The 17780-nt window shown below is 38.2% G+C and overlaps 2 protein-coding genes across 3 annotated transcripts; one reads left to right on the top strand and one right to left on the bottom strand.

Moving 5' to 3' along the window:
- Positions 1 to 56: 56 nt before the first annotated feature.
- Positions 57 to 8001, bottom strand: LOC128357492 (uncharacterized). Its single transcript, XM_053317851.1, has 9 exons — positions 7846 to 8001; positions 5970 to 6066; positions 5583 to 5757; positions 4407 to 4552; positions 2505 to 2681; positions 1749 to 1865; positions 1555 to 1641; positions 835 to 982; positions 57 to 621 (listed from the first exon to the last, which is right to left on the bottom strand). Exons 1-9 carry the CDS (start codon positions 7857 to 7859, stop codon positions 602 to 604), a joined length of 981 nt encoding a protein of 326 aa, XP_053173826.1. The 5' UTR covers positions 7860 to 8001; the 3' UTR covers positions 57 to 601.
- Positions 7818 to 17036, top strand: LOC128357491 (solute carrier family 35 member E2A-like). Of its 2 annotated transcripts, XM_053317850.1 has the most exons (11): positions 7818 to 7918; positions 8018 to 8103; positions 10015 to 10087; positions 10660 to 11100; positions 11882 to 12017; positions 12258 to 12385; positions 12709 to 12829; positions 12903 to 12956; positions 13058 to 13130; positions 13283 to 13428; positions 14756 to 17036. In XM_053317850.1, exons 4-11 carry the CDS (start codon positions 10821 to 10823, stop codon positions 14982 to 14984), a joined length of 1167 nt encoding a protein of 388 aa, XP_053173825.1. In that variant the 5' UTR covers positions 7818 to 7918; positions 8018 to 8103; positions 10015 to 10087; positions 10660 to 10820; the 3' UTR covers positions 14985 to 17036. The 2 variants fall into 2 exon arrangements, with proteins under 2 accessions (XP_053173825.1, XP_053173824.1); XM_053317849.1 differs by lacking the exons at positions 7818 to 7918; positions 8018 to 8103 and having other exon boundaries at positions 9831 to 10087.
- Positions 17037 to 17780: the final 744 nt, after the last annotated feature.

Raw genomic sequence — 17780 nt, 5'->3', positions numbered from 1 at the left:
CACTTTCACTCCTCTCATGAAATCCTCCTCTCACAAGTCAAAGCATTGATGTTGTTTTTATATTTTATTAAGAACCTTGAGTGAAAAAACACTTAGAGTAAGTGCATTAAAGTGCAGCAGACAGTTAAAAAACATCTCAGTGAAAATATTACAGTGTTGCCCAAAGAAGTAGTCTAGACAATGTAGATCACAATATTTAAGTTAGACAATTAAGATTTTAAAAAGCAGGTGAGCCAACATTGATTGTTATTTCCAGGAAGGAACCTACTTAAGAAAAAACTACCTCATAAGTTGGATGTTGGCCACTTAAAACAACAATCTTTGGTGCCTACACATAGAGCTAACAAACACCAATGCGCATAGATATTACAGTAAAAATAAGAATTAAGGTAATTAATGATTTTACACAAACATTAAAGAGTGCATCTTAGAACTGACTTATGGCTGTAGAGAGGCACATTGATGGAGAACCGTTAAAAAGTAAAACTAGAAGTCTTTATAAAAAAAAAGAAAAAAGGTGACACATCTGGTGGGTTTATCTTCACGTTGGGTCTTTCATCAAGCAGCTGTGTTCTTCGTCCACGACCACGCAGATGTTTTATCACTTACTGGGTGCAAACACTGCAAAGAGAATGTGCAACATTTTGGTATTCTGACACTTTCTAGCCAACACAAACAAGCTCAAGGCGACACAATGGGAAGAACATTTCGGGAGCAGACACCGATTAATTAATACTCCCTTCATGCCGTGTTCGTTTAGTCTTCTGCTCAGAAGGAACTGAAGGACTGATGCCAAGAAAAGGAGAGCTGTGTGACGTCAGACGGTATACTCACTTCTCTCCCGCAGGCCTTGGCCGAAGCTGTGCACCAGTTTGATGAGGCCCCAGAATAAAACCGCTTTAATCACCAGTGAAATCAAAGCTCCAGTGACAGCGGCTGCCTCCAGGGTGTACGTGCTGTCGTGGAACCACTTTTCTATCACCTGCAATTACAGCAAACCGTCATTTCCCTACAGGAATCCATCGTCAGACATGATTAAAAACAGCAATGACATACTGTACGTGCAAAGTCACACACACTAGAACAGAGAGCATTACATCAGTCAACTGTACTTTAATGAAGTGGATCTAAAACGTCTACTGTCATGAGCTTATGTAGCATTTTTGTCTTTTAGTAGTATTTTAAAGTGATAAAGTACTTTAAAATAATAATGAAGTAGAATTTACTTATTACTTGTATTTTTATTATGTGTTACTTTATCCATCTACTCCACTACATTTCAGTGCATTTATTTGACACCTGTTTGCTGATGACATCATTTTGTGCATGTTAGATTTGAGTTCATCCAACATATGATGTACTGCTGCTGTAAATACTCAGTAGCATACCACATTTATTCATCTGCAGCTGAAAATACACAATTTACCGCTGTTTCAGAGATATTGTTTGAAAATGTGTCGTATCAAACATGACTGAGCTTTTACATCTTCAGTAGGAACAAACTGAGTTGTGTCAAATAATATGTTTAGAGGCATATATGAAAACTCAGCTCACCGTGTACATCAGATAAACAAAGAAGGCAACTTGAGGGAGGTTCTGCACCATGAAGGCCCAAACCAACACTCTGGCTTCCTTTAAAACCTGACGAATGACATTCACAGACCGTTCACAATGCATACTGTTTCACATTGTTACCACTGTGCAAACATCAGTTTTACAAGTGAAGATGATGGATGACGGAGACTCACTGCAACAGCCCCGACAGCAGCGGTCAGGCAGGCCCACACCACTCCGACGGCCAGGATGATGGTGCTGCGAGCAGACATGGCCGAGTCCGACGTCGTGATCAGGATGCACAGACACAACTGAAACGTTCACAGCAACAACTCATCACTAATGAACCCGGTCAAAATACTTCACAGGTTGAGTCAGCATGTAGAGAAAAAGCACAGAGAGCATTAATGAACACAATACATGAAACCATAGCTCATGTTGTGCTGTCAGTGTAGGACATGGCTCAACCAGAAAAACTTGCTCATTATGTTCATCACTGTTTTAACTTGTTGGTTAACCAATGCAACCACATGCAGGTCCAGACCGTTTCACTGCAGGCTGTTCAAACTCTCCCTAGGACACATAAGAAATCTGGGTCACAATCACTAAATCTTTCAGTGTCGAGAGTATCTCTCAGTGTCGAGAGTATCTCTCAGTGTCGAGAGTATCTCTCAGTGTCGAGAGTATCTCTCAGTGTCGAGAGTATCTCTCAGTGGTTTACCTGGAAAAAACACTGTTGTGAACACTGTGAAGCTATGACCAACTAGTTCAGTCACAAACCTTATATTAACGAACCATGGTTTGCTTGATATTGCACATAACAAAGTCAATATTTGCATCTTAATTCAGACAAAAACTGTGCTTGTGATTCTAAAATGATTTCAGAGTAATTAAGAGACAAAACAAAGTCATTATCGTTGTCTTCCCTGTGGAGAGGAATGCACATCTACCTGTGCCTGGAGGTCAAAGGTCACCATGGAGAAACAGAGGTTGAGCAGGAAGTACTGCTCCTGCAGCCTCTCCAACGCCCCGCCCACACGGAACGCCATCATGTTGGGCCTCTGGATGAGCAAAGTGGTGCAGAGGACGTGGATCACACCCAGACACATGATGCACACAAAGCGAACCTGCGACACAAACAATAGATGCTTTTCATGTCATGTGAGCTCAGAAAAGTCTACAGCTTTACAACATCCTCTGCAAACCACCTGCATACAATCTGAAAACATTCTGAAGATAAGATACTCATCAGTGATGACGAATGGAAACTGAAAATAGTGACTGTGTAAGGTAATGTTGCTTATCATGTAACTGGTCTATACAGTCAGCTGCACTCAGGTCTCGTTTGACTGGACACTGAGCCTCCATTATTATTTAACAGTTTGATCATAAAGTTAAAGGTGCACTGTGTAGAATTTAGCGGCATGTAGCCAAACACATTTTGCATAAATGGAATATAATATAATTATGTTTTATGTATGGAGTGTATACTCACATGACAATAATAACCATTGCATTTTTCTAACCTGAGAATGAACCTTTTATATACACATAGGTAGCATGTCCTCTTCCACAGAGCCCACCGTTTTGCCCCACTATGTTTTTGCAAGCTTCATGGCCAGGAGCGAGGGTTCTCCTATGTGCTTGTAGAGGAAGGGGGGGGGGGGGGGGGGGAATCACCACTAGATGCCAATAAATCCTACACACTGGTCCTTTAACCAGACAGGAGAAACTAACCAGTGATTCAGTAGCTAATAAACATGTTGGGGCATAATGTTACCTCTAACTACAGGAATGTAAAGGGGAAACCATGCAGAAACAGTAACACAAGTGTTTTCTCTCTCTGTACAAAATCAGTCTCTAGTTTTTGATTTACCATCAGTAATTAAGTTATCACGTCAAATGATAAATGTGGCTTTAGATACATCAGAGTCAGACATTTACAGTACAATATTGAGTCCAGTGCAGCCCCAAACAATAATGTGTTCACAACTCAAAGTAAGTGAAGCAGACAACAGTGACATCAAGTGGTGAAACCAGTAACTACAATGAATCTCTATCTGCTGCGAGGACAGAATATTTACTTAGAGATACACACCTATCACTCAAACCACTACCACAATGTGGTTGAGTCTGCTTGGTTAGTACACCGATCAGGATGAGCAACTATAAACAGACAACTGCTTTAGAAAAACAGCTTTTAATTATGTAATAGGGCAGGGTGTGTTCTTGTATGACCAGATTATGTCAATACTCAGTGTGGTTACAACACCCTGATTTCTTCCTTTATATATCAGTTCAGATAGTTCTCCAGTTCTCCAGAGGGACAGTAAGAGGGCTCATTTATGAGGCATTAATATGATAAATATGATGTTTTATGTTTTAAATATGATGATAACCTGGTTTATTATCATGTTCTTTGCCAATATAGTTTGTATTTATATTAAGTCTGAAACAGATTTTGATTCAATATTAGGAAGAATTTAAGCAATTAGAACAATTTGAATTTTAATATTTATTTTATTATCTATTTTGGCAGATTTGAGAATAAGAACACTTTTTATTTAATATTAAACTTTCCATTATGTGTGTTCCTGATTTAATTTGATCTGTTATGTATATTTGTCTTGGTTTTAACATCTTCAACTATGCTGAAATGAACTGTTCTTACTTTAACATGTTATCTCTACATGTTTGTCTTGTACACCCATAATAAAATCCTTCAAATAGCCAAAGGGTTAAGGAGACTAGGTCATGAAAACAAGTTTTCCGGTTCATGAGTTGGAGGACCTCCCACTGACATCTCATCATGCAGTGTGTGTCTCAGAGTGTCAAGCAGAGGGTCAACCCACCAGCAGTTCCTGTTTGCCTTTTGACCCCAGCACAGAGAAGTTGACCACCGATCGGACCATGACCACCAACACACTGAGCACGAACGCCACCAGCTCCTGCCTGTTCTCCTGCAGCACGCCACGGCTGATGTAGTAGATACAGAACACTGCAGGAGACCACATGATACGATGCTCACATACACTCACTTTGCATTGGTACACTGTCATATTTGCATTTTTATATTTACTTATGTATATTTTATTTTTATTGTTTAAATGTACTATCAACAGCATACAGTTTACATTTGTGGTTTATATTATTATTTTATCCACATCAGTCCTCAGTTTTCCCAGATTTCATGCAGATTTGCTACTCGTCATGGTCCCCATACTCCATTTGCAATACTGCTGCATCTTAGACTGCAGCTGTCATTGTCAATTTTTCTCACTACTGATCAATTTCTCGACAATCTTCTATGTTATATGAACCATTTTAGTGTGTAAAATGTTCAAATCAATGTCAAATAGCTAGTATTAATGTGAAATAACATTGGGTTCTTTTTGGTCTGAGCGTGATGATTTTTTAAATTAGGATTTTATTAATTGGTTTACTTGACTTTTTAGTTTAGTTTAGTTTAGTTTAGTTAACATCATATACACATAACCATTCAAAGCAAAGTAAAGTATTTTCATATCTTAAAGTGTTATTAACCCTAACCCATATCACCATTTTCTGATATTCTAGAGACCAAAGGGTTAATTGACTAATACAGAAAACTATCAGTAGATTAATTGAGGAGGAACATTATCATTATTTGTCCTAATTTCCTTATTACAGTTGTGGCTCATTTATCATGTATAAAGTTAAGCTGTATGTTCTAAATGATGCAGCAGCAAATCCATTATTAAGAAAAGATTGCAAAATAGACACTGTGGGAAATAATACAGTTTCAACAGATAGTTCTTTTCTGTTGAGGCAGTAAGGCCATCTGGGGGAAATGAATCACCAGTACGACTATCTATATGAGAGCACGTAAAAACTGTTGCATTCACCTCCTCAACAGTTTTCATCATATGATCACACCAGGAAAACTTCTGCTTTTGTCCATTAGTGCAAACTGGCTGATGAGAAATCAACTTTCTACAGAAACTGACAGTAAAGTATGTCCTTCCTGCCGATGGAGGGCTGGTACTCACAGATTCCAATCAGCTGGACAAGTGAGACAGTGAAGTTGTCCTCGTCAGAAACATCTGTGGTCATGCGCTGCTTGTAGATGCTGGATATGGTGAGGCCAAGCACCGCCATCAGAGACACTATGGTGAAGCAGAAGTAGACCTTCACCATGCCCGACAGCTCTGACCAGGACTTTATCTGCAAGAGGGTGGAGAGAATATGAAATAACCTGAGATAAAGAAACATATGTGAACCACAGTGTAAACAATAGTAGACATATGAAGCACAACGTGGCTTAGGGATTGGCATGTCAGTGTTAATGTCCTGTCTTTCTTCATAACATTATCATTTAAATGTGTACATGTTTGAGTTGTTGTTTCTTTGGTTTCTATTACAGTGTAATATCTCACCGGTCCACATGGTGTTGGGATCAGTTCCTGGTGTCTAGGTCTCAGGTTTGGAGACAAAAGGTCTGGGTCTTCCTGTGGCTGGTTGCCCAACAAAGGACTGTAGCATAAAAAGAACCCAATAAATTATACTTTTACTCCACTGAACAGCAGATTAAGAGGTACACTAGTTTGAACATTCATTTTGAGCACTGGAATAACAGATGTGAGAAGAATATTGGACCAAACTCCACTGAGGTTATGAGTCATTTAACTTTGTTTTGAATGGCAGCAAACTTAAAAACCATGTTGAATAACCTTTTATTGTAACAGTTGTTTTAACAGAGTGTTGATATTTTTAAATGCAAACTTAAAACCTACCTTTTTAATTTGGCTTTCAATTGAATTTTATTTATTTATTAATCTGCCTTCTTTTTTCTATTTTAGCCAGTTTTATTACTTGGACTATTCTGTTAATTCTATTTTATTGTTTTGTTCTTCATAACCCACCTTTAATGTCTGTTCTCCTTCTTTACTTCTACTCTTTTACTCCTAGCATCTCCGGTTTAACTCGCTTTATTCTATAGTATTCTTTTACCTTTATATATTTTTTAATATTTTATCAATTATTTATCAATTATTTTGTTTTTATGTATTTATTTATGTTTATGTATTTACTTCCTCATCACAGATTTTTGAGAATTATGATAGCATTTCCTGAGTTCAGATTTTCAGGCAAAGTTTAAAAGTAAGTCCACACTACGGGCTGACCCTGCAGAGCAAAAACTCATTTAACCAGTCTGAGAACTGATCCTGCGGTGAACTCAGGACAGTGAGGATGACAATCTAGGCTCAAGATCTGATTTAGCATAGAGGATCAAATTTTCCACTGATTTGTTTAGATGAGTGGATAATGAGTAACAATGGACAGGATGAGACAAAAGCCATGAATAACTGAGTGTAGAGCACAGTGAGTTGGATAGTTAGGGAAAAAGCATTAAAAAAAGAAAAATGTGGAAATGTTGTTGAAGAATAAAATGATGCAGATCTTCTCAAAGTCAGTTTAAAAAAAAAGAAAACTCATGTATAACATTTATAATGCGTTTACCATCAGTGTTTAACCAAGCAGCACTTTAATAACACTTTAGCTTGACTTTCTGTGTTACCTAAACCTAATTAATTACAAATATAACTACATGAATGAATCCATTAAATACACCAATAAATCAATAGATCATGAACAATAATAATAAATAGACATTTATCAGACATTGTGCATGGATTTATTATTTTCCTAAATTAATCTATAATCTCTTTAAGGTAATTCATCTTTTACATGCTAAAGTTTTTTCTCACATTGTAAAGCAGTTCAATACATTATAAAACCGTCACTACACCGTAATAATTTGCAATACTGGATATTTAATCAGCAACAATGTTTCCACATAGAGGTTGACATTTATGCATTTAGATCAGTAGATGACACTGCCCCATACTGCCCATAAGGATCATCCTAAAATGTAAGTAAAAGATTACAGAAATGTGAAGACATATAAAGTAATCAATGTTTTGGAGCACTCGGAGTACTTTTCCATTTATTTGACCATTACATTGACCCTCTTACACCTCCATACATAAGTCATGTTTGATCCTCGGTACCTTAACAGAAGACCGACAGTCAACAGATGAATCCCTCCTGACAGTTTGCGTTTCATTCATATAACCTTTTGTTTGATGTATTACTTTCTGTGCCATGTGGTGACAAGTAGGCCTGCTTATTAAATAAGAAGAAACATCATGTACCGAGTTTATAATTAGATTTCTACACGACGTAAATGAGCGAAAAGCACCAAATTTAACGTAAACTGTTACAAATAAATGAAGAGATGAAGTTGCTGACCTGATCTCGTCCATTTCCTCTTGGACAACACTGTTGGAGCTTTCGCTTACATTCTTACGACCCTTCAGTAACTGTACGCACTTTCAGCTGTCTGAACTTCAGTTTCACATTTAATATAATAAGGAATTGTTCCTGTTTTTTGTATCTACAAGTCTTCTTCTACCGCTCTCAGATTTGCTTCTTTTCTGTTTGGCTGCTTGAAGACAGTGCTGCCCCCTGGAGGAGCACATACACACTTAGCCTGTGGATAGAAGTCATGTGAGTCTCACACAGCATTCATTAATTATGTACGGTGACCCCAGAGTGCAAAACACAACATTTCAAGAAACATAACAACTAAACAGAAAATACAACATTTAAAAATACATAACAACAAAACAGAAAACACAACTTTTCAAGAAACACAACAACTAAACAGAAAACACAACATTTCAAGAAACATAACAACATTTAATGAGTGTTGGGCTGTAACTAGATACATGTAAAAGCGTTACATAATTTAATTACAAAATAAATGCAACTGTAATCTGTTACAGTAAGTGTAATTCAATTGCAGTTACTTATCAAAAGGTTCATGATTACAAAGGAGGTTACATCTGAAGTCAGACCTTTAAGATTTGGCTCAGATTTTTTTTCCCTATTTTTTTATATTTAACATGTTACTGAATATGTATATTGCTGTTTTTAATTGTTTGGAATCAATATTTTTTATATTTTGTAAATAAATTATGACATGGGCTTATTTGGAAGACACATATACAGTAGGCTTAAATGGTGTCACAGTAGCCTATCATTTAAACTCTGGCAGACTTTTGACTTTTTTCATAAAAAATCGAGAGATAAATATTGCTTTTTAAGAAATGATCTCCCTTATACATCATGTATCCCTGAAAAAAGACCTGAACTTAGATTTTGGTGCTTAAAGGATACACTTAACCTAACAGCTGTAAACATTCGTAAGAACATTTGAAAATTAATCAAAAAGTAATCAAAAGTAATATGTTACATTACATATTACATTTTAAATAGGGTAAGTGTAATCTGTAACCTATTACATTTCCGAAGTAACCTTCCCAACTTTGCAATTCATCAAAGAAAAGATGTGCTAACATAATCTCTATTATAAATTCATAATATTCACTGAGTTATCGAATATTCTCTGCACAATCAATCTCACTAACATATTATTATGAATGAATTTAAATATATGCGGAGTGGACAGAATATCAGAAACACCTGCTCTATATTTTGATTGTAATATTTCAAAAGTTGCATTGTTGCAAATTTACACTGCAAGTGGATTGTGAAGAGTCCGCACAGGCATGGCAGAAATGGAATATAATATTCATTAGTATATTTAAATTAGTGTAACATCAACTAACAATAAAAATCATTGTTGTCGTTACCATAGAATAGTGTGTTCAAAGAATTTGTGTTAACTGAAAAACTTTACATGAATGTCATTATTGTTATCTAAATTATTGTTGTTCTATTCAAATGAAGGGACACATTAAAACTGTGCCTTAATATTTTGTGAAATAAATCTCTGTTGAGATGAGTCTCGTTTAAATATGCGTTTGATTCTCATATCATTGCATTTTTTAATTTACCACAAACTAACTGATAACAAATGCTATCACTGAATGGACAAAGCTTTAAAAAAGAGCCGTGAACGCATCTCTTTTGTTTTGGAGTAGCTGCGTCGAGTTCACCTGAATACTACCGGAAATACGTGGATTACATTAAGCAAATAAAAGCACATCTTCTTTTATTCTGGTGAAATATTGAGTGTGTGCGAAAGGTGAATACTTAGGCTCAATTTTCTTTCAAATTAAATTTAAAACATTTAATTTGAACTCCCGCTGACTTTTCTTTTTTTTTAAACCCAAAACGTGTGGACGGGTTGGTTGTGAAGGCTGTGACGCCGTGTGGTGCTGTTTCCGGGCGGGTTAGCTTGACAGTGTTGTAGCTTGACAGTGTTAGCAGCCACGTCCCGAAAGCACGAATACAGGTGGAGAGGGTAAACATTTGTGTAGAGTGGGTGTAATTTCACTTGACTCTCGCATGTTGTGAGATATGGCTGACAACACGACTGGCCTTTTATATTCCAAGTTTTCACAAATGAATAGCAGCTAGCTAACGTCAACGTGCAACTTCCTCCTTTTATAGGGCGCTCCACTGTCTCGGTGGACGGCTCGGTTTGTTTTTCGGTGCATACTGCAACGTCGAGATTGCATGCGAGGTAAGAGCCCGTCTTCTAGGAAGGTTATAGTCAGAGGTCGCATTATCTTCATAACATAAACTTTGAAGCTGTGTGTTTAAAGGTGTATTATTTGCCTATGGTTGGCAGCTGAGAGATGAGCTCGAGGTGTTTTAAGCAGTGTGAAATATCAAATATCGCAGATGTGTGTCAAAGTTCCTGCAGGTTCATGTTCACATTTGATTCACCTGTTTAGTTATCCCCCAGTCTTCTTTCTCAACAATACACAGTAGGACAGTAAGACTTTCACACAAGGACCTCTGCTGGTGTTGAGTGTTTCAGATGTGAATGAAGATAACAGCGTTTAGAGTTAGTCTCTACAGTTGAAGAAATAGTCTATGAGAGAGAAGTCATATGAATTGTTTGTAGTATTCATAATCCAAATTAATCAGATTAATTAATATGAGATAAAATGCACTATAATGTAGTATTTAAAGAGTTACTATACAAATATATTCATATGTATGTGACAAAGTGTGATTCAAAAACTGAATTTTCAGGATGTGCTTTTGTGCCCTCATCTCCTAAAGATGATTTTTTTTTCTCTCCCACAGGTGGGACATTATACTTTAAACATTCCCAGCAGCTACTGCAAGACTGATCCATCACTTGACCGATTAGATGATGGACTAATCATCAAAACTCTCATTAAGCTCTCACCTCCCTTTTGTATCCCTCCTGTTGGGCCCCTGGGGCCCCTCAGGCAAAAGGGGTAATGTGGGGTGCTAGGCAGTCTGCCAGGCAAGCGCTATGGCGCTTCCTGTCACCTTTCCGCGCTGTTAAGGAGCGAGTGGTCCTGGCCCGCAGCGAGAGCCTTCCAGAGGAGCAGGTGCTGAAGATCACAGTCACAGAGACCACAGTGATTGAGGCTGAGTCAGGGGTGTGGAACTGGCGATCCCTGACCTACCTGGGCCTCTGGTACTTCTTTAGTTTCTGCACCCTGTTCCTCAACAAGTACATCCTGTCACTGTTGGAGGGGGAGCCCAGCATGCTGGGTAAGAAGAAGGAATAATATACTTCTGCCAATGCTATTATTAAAATTCACTACACTAAACAAGGTATAAAAAGTATATGTTAGTGCTTTGTATATTTTGTGATTAGCAGACTCTTTAAGATCCATACCACTGATGTAGGTTTGGCTCATTGACTGTATTCTGCGCTTCTAAAGGAAACATTTAGATTGACTCATACCCTCCAGGCAATAAAAACAACTTGTAGAAACAGGCAATTTTCTTGAGACAGGCAATCCATCTCTTTATTTAATCTTTTTCTTTTTTGTCTAAATGCCAGTGCATGTCTGGTTGTGCAGTTACGACCTGAGACAGTTTTGAAAAAACTCTGCTGATGCATTCAGGGGCACTGCTTGCTGGAAGTCAAGCATTTTAATGCAAATAACACCAATGTTTAAATGAGCTTTTTCACAATGACCACATTTGCTTATTGGTTTTGCCTCTGTATCTGACTTTTATAACAAAATGACACTAACTGATGGTAATTGATGATTAACTGTGAATGAAAAGATGTTGAATTGTTCGCTGTAATTGATTTCCTAACTCAAGCATTTTTATGTCTCTGCAAGTAGATTTTTTGTTGTTGTTCATTTAAATAAATGGAAACCATTGCTTGTGCCTGTATGGCACATTTGTAAAGCTACAAGCTTTACCAGTCTAGCTGTGGGAGAAACTAGGCAAAAGTAAATATTTGGTTGAAGTTGCAGTTCAAGGATCTCAAGGATCTGACATTTATGCTGCAGGTGTGTCTTCATTTGGTCCCCAGGTGCTATTCAGATGCTCTCCACCACCGTCATCGGCTTCCTTAAGATGTTTGTGCCCTGCTGCCTTTACCAGCACAAGTCCAGGACTGAGTATCCCTCCAACTTCATCATGATCATGCTGTTTGTTGGACTCATGAGGTGGGTTCACTCTCTCAGTAAACTGTATGATTACAACACTTATAAATGATAATGCACTTGTCTGTGTTCCTTCTCATTTAGAAATTACTCAGGGCTAAGACAGTTTTTGTGGTGCACCCACATTCAGCAAATCACCCAGTAGCTGCTAAAAAAGTAGTACAGACTTAATGAATTAACAAATACAAATGCAAACTCCAGCCCTGATCCAGTATTGAACTCATCCATGTCTCTATTTGTCAGGTTCACCACGGTGGTTCTGGGCTTGGTGAGCCTGAAGAATGTGGCCGTGTCATTCGCAGAGACGGTGAAGAGCTCAGCGCCCATCTTTACCGTCATCATGTCCAGGCTTATCCTCGGGGAGTACACAGGTAGAGGACACACTGATGCATCTGTGTGTTTGAATGGTCTGGATTGGGGCTGCTGGAGTCTTTTCATGGGATTAGTTGACAATAAGAAAGTAAAACGTAGAACAACAGCAGCCATACCCTTGGATGCAAATCTGATGTTATCTTGATAACTCTACAGAGTAAAACATTTCAACCCATGTTCCATATCTGAGGGAGCATTCACATGTCACCATTAATGTTTGAAATGTGGTCATACCAGTGAGACAAGCATAGTAGCGTATTGTACTAGGGGATTATTGTAAGTCTCATGTCATTGTGTGTGCTGTTTGCGATCCCTCCTGCAGGGCTGTGGGTGAATCTCTCCCTGTTCCCCATTATGGGAGGCCTGGCCCTCTGCACAGCCACGGAGATCAGCTTCAACATGCTCGGCTTCTCCGCCGCTCTCTCCACCAACATCATGGACTGGTACTGCTGAAATCAACGCAGTTATTCCACTGCAGTGTGACGCTTTTAATTAACCTGTTCTCTCTGCTCTCAGTTTACAGAACGTATTCTCTAAAAAATTGTTAAGTGGAGACACGTACAAGTTCAGGTAAAAGACTGTGAAGCCTTCTATTTGCAGTATAACTGTGAAAATACATATTTCCATGCTATCCATGATTTGTTATACAAACTGTAATGTACTTGTTTCAGCCCTCCAGAACTGCAGTTTTACACCAGTGCTGCAGCAGTCATCATGCTCATACCTGCCTGGGTGTTCCTCTTGGTAAGTCAACACATTTAAAACACAACTTAAAGGAAATCAGGAAAGCATAATCCATTAAACAGATTTGTAGATAGTTCAGTAATGAAGGCTCAGGTAGAAGTACTGTTTGTGATGCTGATGATGTACGTTGTCGCTCTCTGGTATGTTACCAGGACATCCCATTGATCGGGAAGAGTGGACGGAGCTTCATCGTCAGTCAGGATGTTATATTGCTGCTGCTTTTTGATGGTGCCCTTTTCCACCTGCAGAGTGTCACTGCCTACGCTCTCATGGGGCGGATTTCCCCCGTTACTTTCAGGTGCGAAATCAGACAAAACACCTTCAAACATCTATAACAAGGATCTTTGTCCAGAACCTGTTAATGAGGTGCTATCAGTCCCTTGTGTCCTAACTGTATACCAGCTAATGAGATTAATGTTGAAGGCAAGGTACACACACTGTGACCTCTTTATTATGTGCACTTGCTTCATGCTGATTACATTCCCTTTTATCTCCAGTACAGCAGAGTTCATGACAAGGTTCAACAAAATGCTGGAAACCGTCCATGCATACTAGATAGTAGCAAGCTGCATCTGCAGATTGTACAGCCGCTCGTTCATTCATTTCTTATGCACACTGTGGAGTATTGATATTAGCCTAATGAGTGCTAAATAATAATTAAATAAAGAAAACAAAAACGGTGTGTGAGAAAATGTCAACCTCTTTCCTAAATTAAAGGGTTTAGTGTGTAGTTAGTACAACTGACCGATATACTGTATCAGTAAGCCGATATTGGCCTATCACTGATAAATCGGTATCAGTATGCTGATATGTGGCGATATTTGTTCTTCAAAGATATATAGGCCGCATTTCATTTATTTATTCCATTTTCCTAATTCAAGTATAATATATACATACTGTATGAAGTTTACTGTCATTTTATAAAAATGAAGTTTATTCTTAAACTATAAAATATCAGGCCTCCATTGCTAGTATTGTCACAAGTATTTAGTAATCACATATGGGGAAAAAAGTGTGTATGTATACATATTCAGTATATATGAGATTATCAGCCGATATATCGATATTGGGAATTTTGTACTTCCCTAAAATCAGTATCGGCATCTGTCCCAAAAATCCAGAATAGATCAGGCCCTAGTAATCACTGAGGCAGTTGGTTGCTTCCTAACAACCTCTACACACCACTGTAGCACTGATCTTAAGCCAGTAAGCCAACTAAACTTGCTAACTAAGATGTTGGGGCCACCACATCTGGTGAAAGCAGTCACAGTGTGTTTATAGTCAGCTGGAATACACACATCTTACCACTGTAATGTATAGTCAGGCAGTAAGTAAACCTTTCAACCTTGACTGCATGATTTACACATTGAGTTGCAGCTATATAATTGGCTGTTTCTTTTAATGAGCAGGTGTATCACATAAAGGAACAACTGTGTGTTTGGTAGTAAATTGACTTCAGATGTTGCCAATAATGTGAACCATGCCACTGTGTGAGAGTAGCTGAGTAACATGTTAAAACTGGGAGTGAGCTTTGTAGCAGATAGTGATTAGGCCGTTATTCATGCCATGACTGTTTTGATATCTGAGGTTAATGCCAACAATAACAACCCTCGTCTCTCTTTCAGTGTTGCCAGTACTGTCAAGCATGCCCTGTCGGTGTGGCTGAGCATAATCGTGTTCAGTAACCACATCACCCTGCTCAGCGCCACCGGCACCATCTTCGTCTTTTTTGGAGTCTTCTTTTACAACAAAGCCAGACAGTTCCAGAGGCAAACCTTACAGGCCATGGCTGCTGAGCAAAACCACAAACCACTACTGCAGGACCAGAACTTCCAAGCCTCGCAGTCTCACTGAGGACCCAGCACTTAAAACTAAATATGCTGCCTAAAATGGGATCAAGGTATTCAAGATGATGTTGGATGATTTGTTTGTTCATCAGTGTGCACACAATCCAGTTATAGAGGACCCACTTCTGTTTTTGTTCCAGGTTTCATTTAGTGTCATGTCTTCTATCTGAAGGTAAACTTTAGTGACTGGGTTAAAAGAGGTCATGATCTGTTTGACCGAGCCGTCACTAGTCCTGTGGAACAGTATACACAGCAACCTGATTAGCTACTTACACTTGATTCATCCTTGATCTTTTTGCTTTATCTAATACCTGTCAGTAAAAAAAGGGAAGCTCAGGGTTGCCTTCAGCTCTTTGAAGGAAGTGATTTCTGTAAGCGTTTTGTCTTACATTTGCATTCCAGAGTGTGCTCGTTGATCTCATCTGTGGTACAGCAGCTGCTGAATGTATGCTATTGTGTATATCTGTAAATCCTTGAAGCTAAAGATTTAAAATGTGTGGTGGTTTAAGCTACACTGTATCATACAATGTAAAATGAATCATGATTGCATCTGAATATAAGATGTGTATGGGGCAACAATGTCTGAGATGGGAGGCCTTTTGAAGCCAAAGCTTTGACTGACCATTTACACTTTTTTAAAACAATGTATGGAACATTTGAAGAAACCACATACTGCATTCTAGGAATGCTAATCCTCCTATCATGAACTGTTTTTGTGGGTGTATGTAGGGTTTACTGTAAATTTTGTTAATTTTCCCTCTTTATAAACCGGCTCTTCCACCCTGAACAGGAAAAAATGGGCTTAAAGACCAAATGGATGCTTGTCCTGTGTTTGTAACACATTCATAGTCTTAAAGAAAAATGGTTTATTACAACTTGGGTTTTGTTTTGCAGGTCAGACAATCAAAATCCCCCCAAGTTACAGTAGTTCAAGTTTTTGGAAGAAAAGCACGTCAATTACAAACAAACATCCCAGTTCAACTTTGACCTTTCATGTACCTCTAGTTGTGCGTGATCAGTTTTCCTGTGGAAAGATATCAAAGCATTATCATTAGCAACTGAAATGTAAGTTATAATGAAGCGTAGCATTCCTAGGTTAAAACCTCTGTTGATTTATAGTAGTAGGATGTGATGTCAGACGTGTGTCATTGGTGATGTAAAACTGTCATCTCTGTGCACCATCCTGTGCCTGTTGCTTCTTTCAAATGAAGAACATACATTAGCTGTTCATGAACACAATGATATGATGAGTCTGGACCATAAATTAAAATTCAGGTTTGATTATGTTGCCAGTGCTTCCCATTTAGCCCCTTATTGAGCCCTATGACAGCTTCTGTGGTGAATATAAATCCTCTTCCACGTCTCTCTTCCATAGAAACACAGCAGTGCCACGTTGATATCTTGCCAAAACAGCTGGTTGACGGTGCCAATAATCTTAACATACATTTGAATCTTATTATGCCAATACTGCTCCAATCATACTGCTTTCCATGTGCTCATGTGTGCATTCAAGGCGTGTCAAGGACTAACAAAGTCCATCAGTTGTCTGATAGGACAAATCTGTGTTAATCATTGGTTGGCTTTGAGTTTTTTTTTGTCAACATTTTCATAATGCTTTACTTTTGCTGCAGTTTTGTGCCTCAAGAAGCTTTTTTTTCTTTTCTGCACCCACATCAGTGGGGTCGCCTGACTTGAACATAATTTATTTATTTATGTTTAAAACATGCTCATTGTTCATGGTTATTTTCAGTTTTTTCTCTGTAAAGTGCTTATGAAAACCACATGTGACTATATTGAATACAGTCTTACAAATATGTGTCTTTTTACACTAATCTTCTGTATTATGTCTTTCAAACGCTGCTTCAAGAGCTAAAGAGTTGTTTTTCTGTGTATTTTCATTTAATAAAGGTTCAGAATATTGGGAGTTAATGAGCTAGGAGAACAGTTATGAACTGTATGTTTGGTAACGTGCAAATCAGAGGTGTAAAAATGTTCAATGATGTAACTCATGAGGATATAATGATATTTTGTCATTGTACAGGAAATAAAAGTATTTTCTTTTCAGGACATTGTGTAGTTAAACATATTTTTGTCTGAGCGGTCAGCCAGTATGAACAGTGATCTCATGTAGTTTCCTGACTGTAATTACGTGTTGCTGATAACTTATGTATCTTACTATATTGTCCTGTTTATCCTACATATTCCCTTTTGAGCTTAAAGGTTCACTCATGACCTTAATTATCAAAATAGTATTTTTACAAAATACTCTTAAACCTGCAATAAGTGCTTGTTTTTGGTCACTTGGGTTGAGCATAAGACATTGAGAACACAACTATATTAGCTGATTCACACAGCAGGCAGACATAGAGCCACATTAGTATACTTGTCATATTTGTGTCCACCTCCTTTTAGCTCTGTTCTGGTCTGAACTCGATGTTCACCCGTTGCAGGCGACGTTGATAAGAGCAAGGACAGTGAAACAAAATCAACCTGCAGACTATGAAACTAAAATATGAAGCCAAAAACAGGTTTGATTCCTCATTCCTTGATTCATCACTGTGAGTGACCCCTCTCACATCACACACAGTCATTTGTTCTATTCTAAATGTTTATTACAGCAGCTGTAACTCAAGGACCACATACTTGCTTCCACCTGTAATATAGAATGTCAGCCCCTTCTACACAGAGCATGGTTAGTGAAGAGGATGATAGAGAAGCATGTCTGGAGGGGCACTCAGGGTCGAGAAGTGGGTGAAGCATTGACAAAAACATCCAAGCCTGAGGCCAAGACAGACACTGCTAA

This window comes from Scomber japonicus, chromosome 4, assembly GCF_027409825.1.
Source record: "Scomber japonicus isolate fScoJap1 chromosome 4, fScoJap1.pri, whole genome shotgun sequence".
Lineage (NCBI taxonomy): Eukaryota > Metazoa > Chordata > Actinopteri > Scombriformes > Scombridae > Scomber > Scomber japonicus.
The sequence above is the reverse complement of the archived record's forward strand: the minus strand, read 5'-3'. Positions and strand labels throughout refer to the sequence as shown.

What these genes read in the sequence shown, in the direction of transcription:
- LOC128357492 (XM_053317851.1), bottom strand. An exon ending in TGTCCAGCTGATTGGAATCT is followed by an intron (nt 4,553 to 5,582) that starts GTGAGTACCAGC and finishes GGTCTCCTGCAG; the next exon opens with TGTTCTGTATCTACTACATC. An exon ending in CTGCTGTCGGGGCTGTTGCA is followed by an intron (nt 1,642 to 1,748) that starts GTGAGTCTCCGT and finishes GTCATTCGTCAG; the next exon opens with GTTTTAAAGGAAGCCAGAGT.
- LOC128357491 (XM_053317850.1), top strand. Translation starts at nt 10,821, where the DNA reads ATGTGGGGTGCTAGGCAGTCTGCCAGGCAAGCGCTATGGCGCTTCCTG. An exon ending in GGGGGAGCCCAGCATGCTGG is followed by an intron (nt 11,101 to 11,881) that starts GTAAGAAGAAGG and finishes TTTGGTCCCCAG; the next exon opens with GTGCTATTCAGATGCTCTCC. An exon ending in ATTTCCCCCGTTACTTTCAG is followed by an intron (nt 13,429 to 14,755) that starts GTGCGAAATCAG and finishes TCTCTCTTTCAG; the next exon opens with TGTTGCCAGTACTGTCAAGC.